General features: G+C 40.4%; 1 protein-coding gene and 1 long non-coding RNA gene across 2 annotated transcripts in view; one reads left to right on the top strand and one right to left on the bottom strand.

Moving 5' to 3' along the window:
* LOC109514381 (uncharacterized) overlaps window positions 1–955 on the bottom strand; it is a 115,283-nt gene extending 114,328 nt beyond the window's left edge. Inside the window, exon 1 of the long non-coding RNA XR_002167981.1 lies at window positions 890–955. This is a non-coding gene — a long non-coding RNA (uncharacterized LOC109514381). The remainder of the gene's footprint in view (window positions 1–889) is intronic.
* LOC109514377 (low choriolytic enzyme-like) overlaps window positions 1–13,827 on the top strand; it is a 115,305-nt gene extending 101,478 nt beyond the window's left edge. Inside the window, exons 7-9 of the mRNA XM_019867421.1 lie at window positions 11,310–11,391; window positions 12,665–12,789; window positions 13,039–13,827. Of these exons, the coding sequence (XP_019722980.1) occupies window positions 11,310–11,391; window positions 12,665–12,789; window positions 13,039–13,046 (215 nt within the window). The 3' untranslated portion in view covers window positions 13,047–13,827. The remainder of the gene's footprint in view (window positions 1–11,309; window positions 11,392–12,664; window positions 12,790–13,038) is intronic.
* Window positions 13,828–16,364: the final 2,537 nt, after the last annotated feature.

The raw sequence follows: 16,364 nt of genomic DNA, 5'->3' as shown, positions 1-16,364 counted from the left end.
GCTCCTGTTTAGCAGTTAAATAGCAATTAAATTACAGCGCATTCTCTGTTTTATCCAAATTGTTTGTTTTAAAACAAGTATTCCTTAGTTTAGTATCCGCACATTGTTTTTGAGTATACATTTTTTAAAACATATATTGTGGCAGTCATAAGGAGCACACACGATTGACTGTAAACACGTCTTTATTCCACGACTGCCGACAAGTGGATCTATTCTGAACAAGGACAGAATAGTGTCCACCATAATATTTATTAAAAGAAAAATAAATAAATAAATAAAAGTCCGCGAGAGAGAAGCCCGACCCGAACCTGTTTTACTTCCGCATTCCTGTCGTTTTGGTCCGGAGCAGAAATTGCACGTGTGACCGCAAGTGGAGCTGCTTCGACGCTGCGCCGGAGTTGTCAGCTCAGCGGCTTTGCACGTGTGAACGCTCCACAAAATTTGCTCCGGTGTAAAATACATCGCATCAAAATACTTCGGTGCAGCGTCGGAGTAAATCTTGCCGTGTGAACAGGGCTAGTGTAGCCGGGACCTGTATTTTAGTTTGCTGAAGGAGCAGTCACAAAGCGGGATGATTGTTGGCAATATTTGGCACGTTTTCTCTGAAAAAACGTAACAGCATGATTGGGGTGTAATGTCTTTAATTGACGCCTTAATTTATCTGGCTTCATGCTGCCCGCTGCCAGCATTTTGAGACACATTAAGCACACCGGTCTTTCCACGTCTCCCATCGTAGTCACAGTGAAGCCAAGCGCTACACACGCTTCGTCATAGTTCCTCGTCTGAGCTTTAGGGAGACTTGCGTTTGTCTCTTTATCTCAGTCTCTCGACGCCTGTCTTCTCATCCCTGTTAAATATTTTTTCATGGTGTCACTTGAGGGTCTGCTACACTTCGTGTCTACACTTCATACTCATACTCTGTGCTGTGTGCAAAGCGTGCATGCTCAGTGCAAACAAAACCCCAACACCACCGAGAAAATACTCTCTGCGCACACTCTGCCAATGAGAGCGCCACTGCCCCCTAATGTAATGGAGGTGCAATTGCACTTTATTGATTTTACAGTCAAACTAAAATCTAAATAAAAAAATAAAAAATCATGTTCCCCGAGGTCAAACGAACCCACCCTGACGGAGCCTCGCGCCCCCCCCCCCACTATTTGAGAACCACTGCCTTAGGGGCTCCGTAAAATACTTGTGTCTTGCTTGTAATTGACTGGCAACCAGTCCCACAAAGTCAGCTGGAATAGGCTTCAGTACACTCGTGATGGATGGAATGAATTTTTGTCCTGCGTCTTGCAGTTTCTTTCACCAAATGGGAAGCAGCGCAACCTTTTCATCATTACAGTGAAACTCCTCTACAATGAAACTGACATGGGCGAAAATACCCCCTAGTGTGAAATAATCTTCACGCATTAAAACCATTCCCACTTTTCTGCTCCCCCTACAACGAAAAATCCCCCTGTTGCGTTATATGAAATCTTTTTCTCTGCCCTTACCTCTCAATGAGATTCACTACAATGAAAACAAGGCTTCCGCGAAAGTCTAATCCAACCTCAGCCTACAGCGACTCCTACTGCTTAGCTCGGAAACGCCAACAGCAAACACCACAGTGGCTTACACATGCGCAGTAGTACAGGAAATATTTGTTATTGTTAGTTTCAGATGCAGCACGAACGTTGCATTGCTAAAATGGCTACAAAAACGGACCTTTGCAGACCAAGGAGTGAAGAAAAGAAAACCTTCAACGCTTGAAGACAGGATAAAACTAATAAAAACGAAAGATGGAGGAAGCAAAGTAAAAGACATTATGCAAGAAATTGATGTCAGTGAAAGTGAATGCTGATTGTAAATTTCACAATTTCCTTCCCTTTTTTCTTTCTACGCTGGCTATATGAAGTGTCAAATAAGTGTATGCTTATACTTATGCACTATTGGAATAAAAATAAAGAGTACACATACGTGTGTGTGTGTGTGTGTGTGTGTGTGTGTGTGTGTGTGTGTGTGTGTTTACATCTGAGATACCGTACATTTGCAATCGTGAAGTCCCCTGTTGTGAAAAATTTCTTGCTGCAAACATGATTTCGTTGTAGAGGAGTTTCACTGTCGTACTTTTCGTAGAGTTATTGTGTGGCCACCCTGTGTCTCCTCCATGGAAGAAAACAGGCTGACAAGGTGTTCTTTGGGTAAATATCATGATCCAACCTGAAAAAAAAAATGTGAGAGAGTGTTACACAGCAAGGGGGAAAGATGTTTCATGTTTCAAGTTTCGACAAAATGCAACTACAGGAGAGAGAGAGGAGCCGCTGCGGGTGCCCGCGCCGCGTGATGTGACAGGAGTCAAAAGAAACCAAGGGAATGGTGTGAAATAGAATGGAAGTGAAGTTCAAGGAGAAAAGGGTAGAAGGGCATCTTCATTTCTGCTCATCTCCATGATTTTCTTGTGCTTTTTTACATTTACTGTGGCTGAAGACCCCGCTCACACATGCGACCCCATTCTTTACAGTAGGGACCAGCTTTTACCTTGGCAGGCTAACAGCGGGCTACTGGCCGGCGATAAACCAGACATTCCCCGTAAGTTGAAGAGGAGGAAACGTGGGTGTCGGGCCAGGAGGTCTGAGTCCAAGACCAAGACCAAATGACATCAAGAGTAAACGTTAAGACAGAAAAATACTATTTTTATAACCACAAAATTATAGAAATGTCATTCTGTTCAAAAATCTTCTTTGATGCAGTAATATTGGGACTCACTGGGGAGTTGAACGAGAAAGAAAGACAAACATACACTCTTTGTCGATTTGATGTTGCAATAATTAAATTGTCTCCCCGAATGTATACATGTCTCCTTGATAGTACCGGCTCACTAGTAAATGTTTTCATCCAGAAAACTGAACATACACACACCACAGAGTTAGCTGGAGGAAGGATTTCCTTTGTCTTTAAAACGTCATACCTCCAGAGGGCATTTTCATCTTGAAAAGCACCAGCAGGAGCTACAGAATAAATCTATTGCACAAACCCACGTGAAGGCAATTATAAAGATTTTGGTTATTTTTCCTGCAGGCGACGTCAGGGTAGCTTGGAATTAACGGAAGCTGGGAGAACGTTTGTCTCCGCATTTTCCACCGGAAATGCGTCATCAGCTGCTGTGCATGTTAGCTGCTGCCTGTCAATCACTCATGGTACACTACTGCGCATATGTGACATCAAACAACAAAGAGAAGCTAACTGCACAGCAGTTAGGACTTCTTTGACTCAGCGATGCTAAATTTGAAACTGAAAAAGTAACCATTTTAAATATTACTATGTCTTGTTTTGTTTTTGGTAAACACTGAACAGTAAACAATTTCGTAGCCCCCACTGGTACATACCAGAAACGGTGTAGTGCTGAGCATATAAAGAAAAAAGTGCGCCGAACAATATGAAGCCACACCACATTCCTGTTGCATAGAGAACAGCTTGCCCGTAAATGCTGTCCCAGGAAGTCAAGTTCAAATTTCAATCAGTCAGTGTTCAACACTATAACTGACAGCCTCTAAAGTTTCTCACAGTAATTGCTCATGAGGATAATTACATCATAGTGTGTGACTTTTTACTACTGCTGAATTAATCTATTATTCATTCTGTCCATTTTCAAATGGTAGTCAAAAATTAGAAAAGAGTGACTTTGAAAAAAAAAAAATAATATAGCACACACAAAAAAGGATCTATTTCATTCATTATCTTCCAAATTTTGGCTTAAAACAAAAAAAAACTATACTGCAAGTTTGGTAACAAGCGTGAATATAATAAAAGATATATTAATGTGTTAGCTACCAGGATCACAACAAAATGCACCAAATAATATATCAGTCGTAATATATCAAGGATAAATGTGCTTTAAACATTGTTGGAATCATTTTCACGCATTACGTTGGAAGACATGCTTTCATCACTCTTTGTCTGTTTGCATTATTTACAACTCATTTATGTCCACACCGAACAGCACATGCATATTGACTACATTCGCATGTGGTCTCTCACTATTCCTTTTCCACACAGTGCACAATTTTGGCTAATTGGTGGAGAACTAACAGTGAAACTGTCTTGGTTTGCGAAGACTAGATTTAAGCTGTTTTTGACCTTCCAAAAGGTTTTAGTCAAATATGAAGACTGCAAATTGACCAAATATGAATGGTTGATGGTATTCACTCGTGACACCGGACTGGATAATTAAAATGTTTGGATAAAAGCAATGTGTCATATTTACGCATGAGGGTATGTAGCAATTGGTGGTAGGGAGACAAAAAGTAAAAAAACAATTCTAATGAAATTGGGACACTGTGTAAAATATAAATGGAAGCGGAACGCAATGATTTGCAGATCACGTTCAACCTATATTTAATTGAATGCACGACAAAGGCAAGGCACTTCGTGTTCAAACTGATAAACTTGATAGTGTTTAGCAAATAATCTTTAACTTTGGATTTTATGGCTGCATCGTGTTTCAAAACAGATGGAACTGTTGGCAAAAAAAGACTGAGAAAGTTGAGGAATGCCCATCAAACACGTGTGGAACATCCCACAGGTGAGCAGGCTAACTGGGAACCGGTGTGGGTGCCATGATTGGGTCAAAAAGGAGCTTCCCTGAGCTGCTCAGTCATTCACAAGCAAAGATGGGGTCGGGTTCAACTCTTTGTGAACAACTACGTGAGAAAATAGCCAAGCAGTTTAAAGCTGAAAGTGATTAGCTTTCGACAAGTTAGCAGAGCATTAAAACTGTAAAATTATCCAAAGAATCACCTCTTATGTTCATGTTTAGCTCAGCTAACAGCTATGAAGGACAGACCCTCCCGACCACTCCAGACCACCCTGACAGCACTGGGCAGCTCCTTCAGCCAGAGACTGATTCACCCACACTGCAAGAAAGAGAGGTACCGCCGCACGTTCCTGCCGACTGCTGTCAGGCTACTGAATAGACACACCTGAAAACCTGGACTCACCCCCAATCAACCATTTTAAATAGCACAGCCACCTTATGCAGCATATATGCAGTTGCATATATGCTTGTATTTGATATTTGATATTTTATATTGCATTCTGTACTGTTTACAGTTCATTTTTTAAATGTATTTTGTGCATGCAAATACTTCATGTTTTTCTACTTTCTTCCCTCCAAATTTTGCTGCTGTAAATTGCGAATTTCGCCATTGTGAGACAAATAAAGGTTTTCTTATCTTATCTTATGCTGACTTGGTTGTACTAAAAAAATAAAACTGGAAAATCCCCTTGCTATACAGCTGCCAAATTAAAATAGTTTGTCTGACAGTGATGTACCGGTATTCCTTGAGAACTCAGACACTCCCTCTTTGAAACCAATATAAACATGATGAGCTGAGCATCTGCATTCAAGGATCAAGGCCCTGCTACGACAGGTACATTCACTCGATTCATTATAAACTTACTCTTGCTCTATCCTCCCAGATTTGAAGATTAACAACAAATGACAATCAGAGAGCAATCGTCATTTCAACCATGAGTCCAACATTTCCCTTGATAGCCCAACTTTTGCTGATGCTTCTTCCTCCAGTAAGACTACACACACTAGATAAATATGTGTGAATGACATTAAAGTTATTTTAACTCGTTAAAAAAATAACTATGTCCTATCAAAAACCACTTTGTGTTTCAGACAGTAACTCTGAGTGGCGATGACATAGGCAAGTAAAGTCATTCACGAAACCATTCTACTCCTCGAAGTCAACATAGGCACTACAAGCCTACTTGTGCTAATTCTGTGTTTTGTGAAACTACGTTCGCTCTTTTCCCCACCCAGAAAACCTGGATGTCAATGAAAGGATTGCAAGGGCAAATGATAACACAAGTAAGAGAACACACAACAAACACACATTTCTCAACAACTACATCATTAAACAAAACAATTGTTTGATAGATTTCGGGATTTCCTGTGTCATATTTTAAAAACGGCAACATGCAGACAAATTCAACAAACCATCTTGATTGCTTGACGGAAAATTCCATGCATCTGCTCGTTCTTTGACAGCTACACCTTTGATCCACGGTGACATTGCGATCAATCTGCAAAGGAATGCGCATGCCTGTACAGCCGCAGGATGTAAATGGCCTAAAACTGGGGGCTACGTCTATGTGCCTGTCATGATCTCAAGTGGATTCAGTAAGTCACGCATCCCACTTGAACACTTGTTGGTCGTGTGGACAACTGTTGTCACTTAAATTGTCATTGTAGCTCCAGCACTGTACTTACTTGAACCACTGTCACTGATCTACTTTATATTCCACAGACCAGACACTTTAAAGCGCTCAAGGACATCTGCACAATTGCACACTTGTTGTACTACAAATACTGCTCGTGGTCACTTCAAAATGGTGCAATGATTTTCTGCGACAACTGCACAACTGTTATAGTATTGTATTGTACCACTGATCACTTTAGCTCTGCTTGATACTTTGCACATTGTCTCACAGGTGTCATTGGGTGGTACCCCCGCACAACAGTACCCTTACATTACAGAATGTCCTTCCATACTTATTTGCTATATCCTTGTTTATGCCGATACTAGTGTAGCCTGTAGTACCAGAAACAAATTCCTTGTGTGTCCGACATACTTGGCCAATAAAGAAGATTCTGATTCTGATTAGAAGAATCGTACAAATCAATAGTAGTAAGGCGAATATTGTCTTCAGTCAAACCTTACGCCTTAGTTTTGAAGTATTACTCGGTACACATAAACATTTGGTCAAATAAAATTACTGTATGGAACGCATAACCTCAGTTTCCACTGATACAGACAACTGTAAACTTTTCACTATGACCTGTAAGAACCTTAAAACATCACTTTTTTAAAAACTGTTTTTTCCAGCTCATCCATTTTTTTAAACTGTTGCATAGTTAACTGCGAAAGCATAAAGTAAGTTGCTGATGATCTGATTATCACGTCAACATGGAGTGAAGAAATGAGACAAGTAGTGGACTATCATCCATCAATTTTAAAATCAAACCTCTGAATTTCAATTTAAATGTGACTTTTCTATTCACCTAGGGAAGGATACACTTTCACAAGCGAGCTTTATTTTTGAAAACCACATGATCATACATTTGCACAAATGAGTGACTGATACTGCAAGTGCTGAAAATGTGTTACTCAGCACCCACTGTTGAGGGCTTACCTGGTTTTTAGACATCAAAGAAACAGAGCAACTTGGGAACCCAGTCCAGATTCGCAGCAGGTACCGTATAAACTCAAAATTAGTTCTGCCTCTTCAGGCACTGTGCATGGGCATTGTGGATAGATCTGTACTCATTTTAGCTCGTTATTTGCATTTGGGCTGACCCCAGTTTTAGTTCCAGTTTTTGGCATAATATATATTTTATTGTTTTACTCCCCTTATTTTAGTGCGATGCTGAGGTGCCCCCAGCGTACAACTCGTCGTCTTTGACGGCATTCCCTGACTTCTACACCAGTAGTTTTTAACTTGGGTTCGATCGAACCCTAGGGGAATCGGTCTCAGGGGTTCGACGGAGCCTCTGCCATGGAGGTTAAGGCACACCCGACTCAACATGTCAGTTAGTTATGAAACACTTGCTTGGCCATCACTGGCTGATTCATTTTGTGCACAATTAAAGAAAACATATACTTTTTTTTTGAAATGTTATTTTTGTTTTTTTACTGTTTTTAACAAATGCGTTTTTTTTTTGTTTTTTTTTTAATGTCTTGAACGCATTTTTAATTTTCGCTAATGAATGATTCAGTGCATGTGCATATGAACTGGTTGGGTTTGGTACCTCTCACAAGGTCAAGAACCACTTTTCTACACCATATGTGTCCTTCTCTGGAGGTGTTTCCCTATTTTAATATCACAACCTCCTTTGGACAATATAATCTTCTGGAGGTGTCCCACTGAGCCAAGCAGTCATTTCATTAAAGTGAAGCCACACTTTCGACCAAAGTGTTTGTGTGCCACTGTGCACCGGTCTTCTTTGTTGGTGGTCAGTGGCCTTCAGACCGGTGTTCCCCCACCCAGGGCCAGTGGATGTCAGGTTCTGAACTGAACCGAATCATGTTTTGGATTCCAGAAATGCAGGTTCAGACAAAGTGCGATAAAAATATTAATTTCACAAAAACACACCAACAAAGTACAAACTGAAATTGCTGCTCGCAACGAGCCTGGAAAAAAGAACAATGCATCAAACAAAAAGCGCTTGCAAAGGAAAGGGGCAAGAGAACACAGAGAATACACAAACGAAATATCCAAAGTCCAATAACGCGAAACCAAAGATCAAGATCGATACAAAGGAAGAATCAAAACATTTACAAAGTTCTATGACATAACGAGAGCAACGAAGAAAGATATCGAAAGGTCTAGAATACAACACTTGAAGCACAGCAGCGAGCGAGGTCAATAATCCGACAAGAGACGAGGCATCTTGGCAGTCCATCAATACGTGGCAAGGCTTGATGGGGAAATGCGGAACAGGTGCACATGTTTCAGGGAAACTCCCTTCACCCCAGCTGAAACACAATCAAAGCGGACATTGGAGTGACAGCCCATTTACCATTTACTCTGAGAACTTGAACTCAATTGCTTCTCTAGTTTTGTTGTAATTTCTTTTTTCTTGTTCGATATTTGACTCTACAGGCACCCAAGAGAGCTTAACCATCATTGACGGCTTGATCAGTTTCTACGAAAAAACCTGCATTCGCTTCATGTGGAAGCGTCGCTGGCATAGAGATTTTTTGGACTTCTTCCCAGGATCTGGGTAAGGAGATGCACACAGCGCATTAACTGTCGATGCTATGTTGGTGGCCTTTTAAAATCTGATTTGGCCAGAGAGCGATGGCTCTCATGTTTTTTAAACCCCCTCATCATTTTATGTCAGGTGTGCCAGAAAAGTTCCCCGATTGGTGTCACCAAAGGTAGATTCCAAATCCAAACTGTACATTTTGACCTTCGAAATATCCCCTCTGGAGTCCAACACACGTTGCCAGGCTTTCCTGCCACGGCTTCATGCACTCTTTGAAGAATTCTTCTTGGATCCTTCACAGCTCCATCGCCACAGCCATTTTGATGTTGTCCACGCCTTCAAAACAGGTCTGCTGATAAACCCGTTGAGCTTTAGAAAAAGGAAGAAATTAGAAATCAGGGCCAGGTCAGATGCGTAGAGGGAAGTTGTCCAAACATGAGTTGTCCTCCCACAATTCTTATCTCTTCTTGCCCACTAAATGAAGCAAACTGCCAGATTTCTTGATGGATGCTCTGGTTGATCAGATGGCCCACAGAGAGGGCAATTTCGGCAGGGGAAAACTTTGAGATTGGGTTTAAGACATATCTTTTGTGACACCAGTACTGCAGCTCTTTTGAAACACGTCCGATATATGCTTAGGTGTTGGTCGTACCTTGGACGTCAGCCGGGTGGACAGGAAATATCCTTGCAGAAATTTGGCTGTGTGAACTTAGGCACTGTGCAGCACGAGGTTCTTCATGCTCTTGGGTTCCACCACGAGCAAGTTCGGTCTGACAGAGATGATCACGTCATCATTCATTTTGAGAACGTCAAAAGAGGTGAGCCTACCTGACATGACCTCGTAGAGTCCGTGTTTAACCACACTGAAGTTCGTCAAACACACAAAGTGCACTCAGAGCTACTCCATTGTTTTCAGCGTATTACCATGCAACCAAAGTGTTGCGTAACACTCCCGCGACCCTAAAATAGTATTGATAATGAATTAAGATATACAGTAATCCCTCGCTTTTACGCGGTTCACCTTCCGCGGATTTGCTGTTTCACGGATTTTTGTCATGCAGTTTTTTTAAATGCTTTTTTTTAAACAGCGAATTGTGTTCTGCATCCTGATTGGCTAAGGGACTGACCAACGTGAACAGTCTCCGCATCTCGTCTTTGAACAGCTTGCCAAATTTTCCTTTGCAAATTTTTGGTCTTTGGTTTCATTGTATGTCAAGGAGAGAAAGCTCAATTTCGGCCTACATCATAAAATATGTCCGTTTATTTATACGTGAATTCTACTCTCCGTTCCTTTTTTAAAAAATGAAAAGGATGCCTTCACCATAAGATCGGTGATTGGCTCATTTCGCTGTCAATCAAAGAGAGATTCGGCCTCAGACAGATCATCCAATCATCATGCAGAAAGCTGAGCTTCCTGGCCAGCCTATAAACACCCACTGTCCATAAACTCCCAGAGATGCTGAGCGTCCAATGGGCGGGACAAAACCAACATTTATCCAATGACTCGTCTTGTTTCAATGCATTGGGACACCCTACACTGAACTCTCTCGAAGCCCAGCCTCCACACAGTTTAAAGCACAGTGAAGCTGCGGGAATGAATGAGAAGAGAGTCGAGTCGTAACCAGTTAGAAGAAGCTGATTCGGAACAAAAGTTGAGCACCTTGTAGCGCATATTTAGTCAATGACAGGGTCCACACAATGGTACATCCACACATATATTTGATCACTTACTTTTTGACATTTTAGGGGAAGCTGAGCTTCCCTTGCAGTCTTAGAGCAATCGCCTCTGCATTGTATATATAATTCAGTATTGTATAATAACTGTAAAAAATAAAGCTGACTATCAAGTACCAAGTACAACTTTATTGTCAAATGTGCTGAATTTTTTTTTTTTTTTATAAATCGTACTTCACGGATTTCACTTCTGACGTGTTCTTTTTGGAACGTAACCCCCGCGATAAATGAGGGATTACTTATTTTAAAAATACAGGTACATTATCATTGATGGCTGGAGGAAACCTCATATGTCCAAATATGATTCATTTCATATTTTTTTCACAAATTGATTCTCATGATCAGTCTTCACATGGTCTATTGATAATGATGATTACAATTATGATTATGAATATTATATATAATTAACTAATTTGAAGTAATGAAAATAGCTCCAGGGCCAAGTACCGGTGTCTCTCTCCAACACATCAACTGGCCGAGAATACAAAAATGGGTTGACATCAGATTCAATACATTTCAGTAGGCCTGTTTTGTTGAAACTGGAAAGCCATAACGCTTGAAAGGTCTAGTCGAGTCAGATGACTGTTTTTAGGAACGCTGACTAACTTATTGTTTTTGGAACGAATGAAATGATCAATTCAACATGATTTTGTTCTTGCCGAGGCACAGTGTATGATAGCATTACACGGTATGATATCAACTTTAACGACGCAGTGTTTCGGAAACTCAAGCAAGATGGCATTTCTTCGATTTGATGCCAGATAGCATCATCATTTAACTACAGTATTGTATTCTTGTCTCCTTCTGTGTGCAGGCACGGAACACAACTTTGACAAGGAGGAGACGAATAACTTAGGTTCTCCCTATGACTTTAACTCCATCATGCACTACAACAAGTGAGTTTTTATCTACTGTGATTTATGTTTCTCTCTCGTCATGCATCATGAAGAAGAGTAAAACAAATAGAAACAGCACACGAATATAGATCACTTTTTTTGGAGGGAAATTTTATTTGCAAAACTGACCAAAAACCACAGAGCTCAGACTCTCATCCAAAAATCCCTGTTCCCTAATCGCAGGTGTATTCGGAAATGGGTTAGTCTAGATTTGGAGGACATTTTGGCTTGAAAATTCTTGACTTAAGCATGAACTTTCAATTTTCAGATTTTCTGCTACATATTCATCAATACTCGGTAAGAAAAAATCAATCAGGTGCTACAACTGGCGTATGGTGATTTTCATGCCGGTGCAAGCCTCGTTTTCCCTGTTTGGGTATTTGGCAGACTGATCTGCGGAATGGTGGGCAGTCCGGTGTCCCGAGGCTATTTCCGTTGACATGAGACTGGCGCAGAGGACAATTTGGTCGCTAAAAGTAGACTGAACCCCATGCCTGCTGGAACCACGTCTAACTATCGGCGCGGGTATTGGAACGCAAATTTGCTGAATTTGACTGAGTTCTGATCATGATGAATCATGATTATTATTACTATCATCTTTATTATGTATGGCACACACACGGATATGTGCTGATTTGAAAGGAAACGAGACAAATTGCTTTGATTGACGGCAGATCGAGTCAGCTGTGTTCATGCCCATAAAGATGAAAAACACCCGTTTTTTGCGGTGCCAAGCTGCGCGTGTCTGTGAAAACACCAAAACCCAACATAGCCCGCCCCTGTGGTGATTCATACCGCGCCTCTGTCTAGTCCAGGGAAACCAAGACGACGAATGTCTTTGTACAACGATGAGATTTATTTTGGCTACAATTGACGGCGAAACACCATTTCCAGATCTGTGATGGAGCGACTCCCCAAGCAGTGGGGTGCGGCCACTTTTATGACAAGTTTGCTTCTTGGGAGGGGTTAAAGTCTGACGCACAACCTTGCAAAGCAACACTTCCAGATAGCAGGATGTGTGATCGTAGTTAACACTACATTGTAAGATACAAGTGAATCCTGTTAAATGTCCTATTTCCTCTACACCCCTCGCTGGACTTGCACTGGCAAGATAATAGAGCCTGCGGTCTTTATTTCTTGAAATTAAAATGCAAAGAATTGATCATTTATCATAAAAAAGAAATTGTCATTTGTTTTCTGCAGAATTAACGAACAGCTTTGCATTAGAACTCGATATGCAAAGCTGTTGATTTTGATGTTTCCTTTCACACAGCTTTGCTTTCTCCAAAAATCAACGACCAACCATTGTTGCCAAAAGTAACCCGAACCTTCTGTTTGGTCTTGCAAGAGAGATGAGCAGCAATGACATTGCACGAGTCAATGCGCTATATGGATGTGGTAAGTTTAAAACCACAGGTGTGTCCATATGTGATAACAAACTGATCTTGCAGTTAACGTAACTTCTCATCTAGTTTATTTTGCCTTGTGATGAAACCTAAAAGTAATCAAACTGAGATGTTTTCTAATCTGCCTGATAAAAAAAAAATGTGTGCATATTTAAAATGTGATATAGTATCTTAACAAGGATCAAATAAGTTGGTCATTTAATCTGTTTATAATATTCAAATGTTTTTTTCTTTTTTTCAGATAAATAAAGAATAGAGGCTAACGGGTTGGCTGTCATATTTGCCCAACTCTTACTTAAGCTGACAACATCTGTTGTGTGGACAAAATGAAGACAGAGAAATACACGCCTGTGTTGGCTGGCATCTACACTTACTGATTAGCTTTGCTTTGCTTTTCGCTCTTTTCCTTTTTGAACAGTGGCGTACTGCTGTATTTGTCAGGTAAAGAAGCGATGTGCCAGAAAAATGATGTTTGTATTAACTCAGAAACTAAAAAATAAACGATAAAGTTGATAAATGTGTATCTGTAACCAGTGTTGTACATAATAACGTTCACTGCCTTTGACAAGTGTACTCTACCACAGGGATGGGTGGAGATGCGTCTGATGCTACTCCACTGTAAATTTTGAACATATCCACACTTTTACTCATGCGCAACCACCAATAGATGACATTTTAGATACAGTATGACATCAGCTGTTTGTGAGTCCACTGGAAGAAATGGCTACATTTTGTGCAACCTCCCTTTTTTCTACTGCTGATTACAAAAGAATAGAAAAAGGTAGAAACGACTTTTTTTAACCAATTGAGAAAAGTCTATTCTTTTATTGATTAGTTTGATGTATAACCAATAATCGACCAGGATATCCTGTGGGTCTTGAAAATGTTAAAAAGCTCTGAAATGTCTGGCAGATATCACTTCAAAGTGGAACGAATCAACCAGAGAGCTTCAAGTAAAATAAAATTAATGAATTGAAATGAAACAGTGGCAGCTCGCCAAAGCAACTTAAAATGTCATCTCTTCTCTTGACTGGCAAGTGGGCTTTTCATTTGAAATGTTTTTCTTTTCTGAGGTGTATGTCTCCAACATCATTACTTTTTAGTGATGTTCAGTAAGTACATGGTCAATGGAGATAATTGCGAATCAATAAATAAGTCTGATCAGACATGTTGTGTATTTGTATTCATAGTGGGTATTTCCATTGCGCCCTTGTTAGTGAATTAGACATTGTTTCTCAATGAGGCTCATTTGCATTGATGTGGTAACTCTTGGCTTCACACGGTGGACGAGAAGGTTGCCTCCTCTGCCTTTCCCGACTGTTATTTCTGCCGATGCACCAAACAACAGCTCAGCGTACCCACCCTTTTTGGAGTCCTTGGAGGGTGTGCTGGAGAGCGCTCCCACTGGGGACTCCCTCACTCTGCTGGGGACTTCAATGCTCACGTGGGCGATGACAGTGAGATCTGGAACGGTGTGATTGGGAAGAACGACACCCCAATCAGAACTCGAGTGGTGTTTTGTGATTGGACTTGTGTGATCATCACGAATTGTCCATAAAGAACACCATTTTCAAACATAACAATTTACATACAGAATTTATTTGTGAATACAGCAGACACTCCCCAGCTTACGAACGAGATACGTTCCAAACGATCATTCGTAAGGTGAATTCGTTCGTAAGTTGAGTCAGTGCTATATTTTGTATGGAATCTATGTTTAAGGCTTATATAAGTATGTTTACTTGCTAATGATCGTCGATTGCATCTGCACCTTTCACGTGTTCCATTATGCGATCTTTCTGTTTATAAATGGTACCGATGGTCGAACGATTCATGTTGTATGCACATGCAACGCTCACCATTTTCTCACCCGCATCAAGGTTCTTTATTATTGCCACTTTCATTTGAAATGAAATGGCTTGCCTCTTCTTTACACTTCCACTCTCACTCGAAGCCTTTCGCTTTTCACCAACCATATTGAATAATGGATGCACGAGATATTTAACAACTGGGCAGAGGAAGCCGGATTCGGGGTGGATGCTGGGCGAGCTCTCACAGCACCTCACGTCGGTATTAGCGGCGGAAAGAAGCACTACACCTGTACTGTCCTCGGAAAAAGGCGCGCGATACAAAATCTAACTTTTTCTTTTCTTTTTCGACATACCCGTAAAAATGTTCATATGTACCCTTGTTCGTAACTCGGATGTTCGTAAGTCGGGGAGCGTCTGTACACAACAAAGGAATAAATAACAAACACTTCTGAGACAGTCCAGTCTCCTACATTTTACTGACATCTGATCGTTCTGTTGGAGCTATGCTCAAGGAAATGCCAAAATAAATTCTCGTGGATGCATTGTAGATTGCGCTTTATAATCCAGTGTGTCCAATATATGAAAAAAAAATTACAAAATAGGCCATTCATTGAAGGTGCGCCTCATAATCTAGTGTGCCATTTAGTGCGGAAAATACGGGAAATAAAACCGCTTTAAAGACTAAATATTTGAGACTGTGCTTTATATATAATATTATTTTGAACAGGGCATCCAATTTTAAACCAGAGGAAACTTTCAAGCAAAATATGAATAATGCGATAGCTTATTGTGCAAAATGTCAGCAAATCTCGCAAGACCTTTGCTCAGTAAACATTTAAAAACTAACTCTCGGCATGTGTTTTCCTTGTCTTTGACTTGTTTTTACCAGAACCTTCCTCATAGTACTTCAGCTGTGTTCTTTTGTCAAATGTTATGGCAATGTGTTTTACTGTGCGAACATTTGCTCAATTATTTTTACCCTTTGCACTATGTACTCTAAGAATATTAAAACAGTAGCCTTCGAGGAAAAATCACTTGCAAATACTTCCCCCTATAGAAAAGAATTGAATGAACCAGAATAACTACATATTGCCTAAAACGTTAGCCACACCCTTTGTGAAACAAATACAGAGCATTTACTGTGCATCCATCAAATGGGGCCCCGGTGAGACAGGTAAACCTGGTTTCCACAAGTACATTGAATGTACTCATTACAAAGTAATTGTTGTAGCTTCATACCAGAATGGAAAAGTCACGCAGTTCGACTGCAAACATGAATGCAATTTTTTCTATCATCATCCTACTGTAACGACTGGGTATCCATCCAGTAAGACCACAAACACATGTATTTTTAGCTGTAACACGTTTTATTTAGCTTGCATTAGAGAGACAATAATGTAACATAATGCAAAGTATATCACATGATGAAAATTATCTCCCTAAGTATAACTGTGTAGTACTTGACACACAATCTTCCTGTGAATTTGCAACATACACAAAGACAGAAGTACTTGTTCTATTGTTATTTCATGCAGTATTTGCTGTTCTTTTTTTGTGTTCTTTACAGAAAACCACAATAAAAAGATTGCAAAGGCAAATACACAAATACAAGAAAAATATACAGTAATCCGTCGCTATAACGCGGTTCACCTTCCGCGGCTTCGCTGTTTTACAGATTTGTTTTAGTGCAGTTTATTAAATGCTTTTTTTTAAACAGTGAATTGTGTTTTGCATCCTGATTGGCTAAGGGACTGAC

This window comes from Hippocampus comes, unplaced genomic scaffold (genome assembly GCF_001891065.2).
Source record: "Hippocampus comes isolate QL1 unplaced genomic scaffold, H_comes_QL1_v1.1 scaffold2, whole genome shotgun sequence".
NCBI lineage: Eukaryota > Metazoa > Chordata > Actinopteri > Syngnathiformes > Syngnathidae > Hippocampus > Hippocampus comes.
This window is presented reverse-complemented; position numbering and strand designations above follow the sequence as displayed.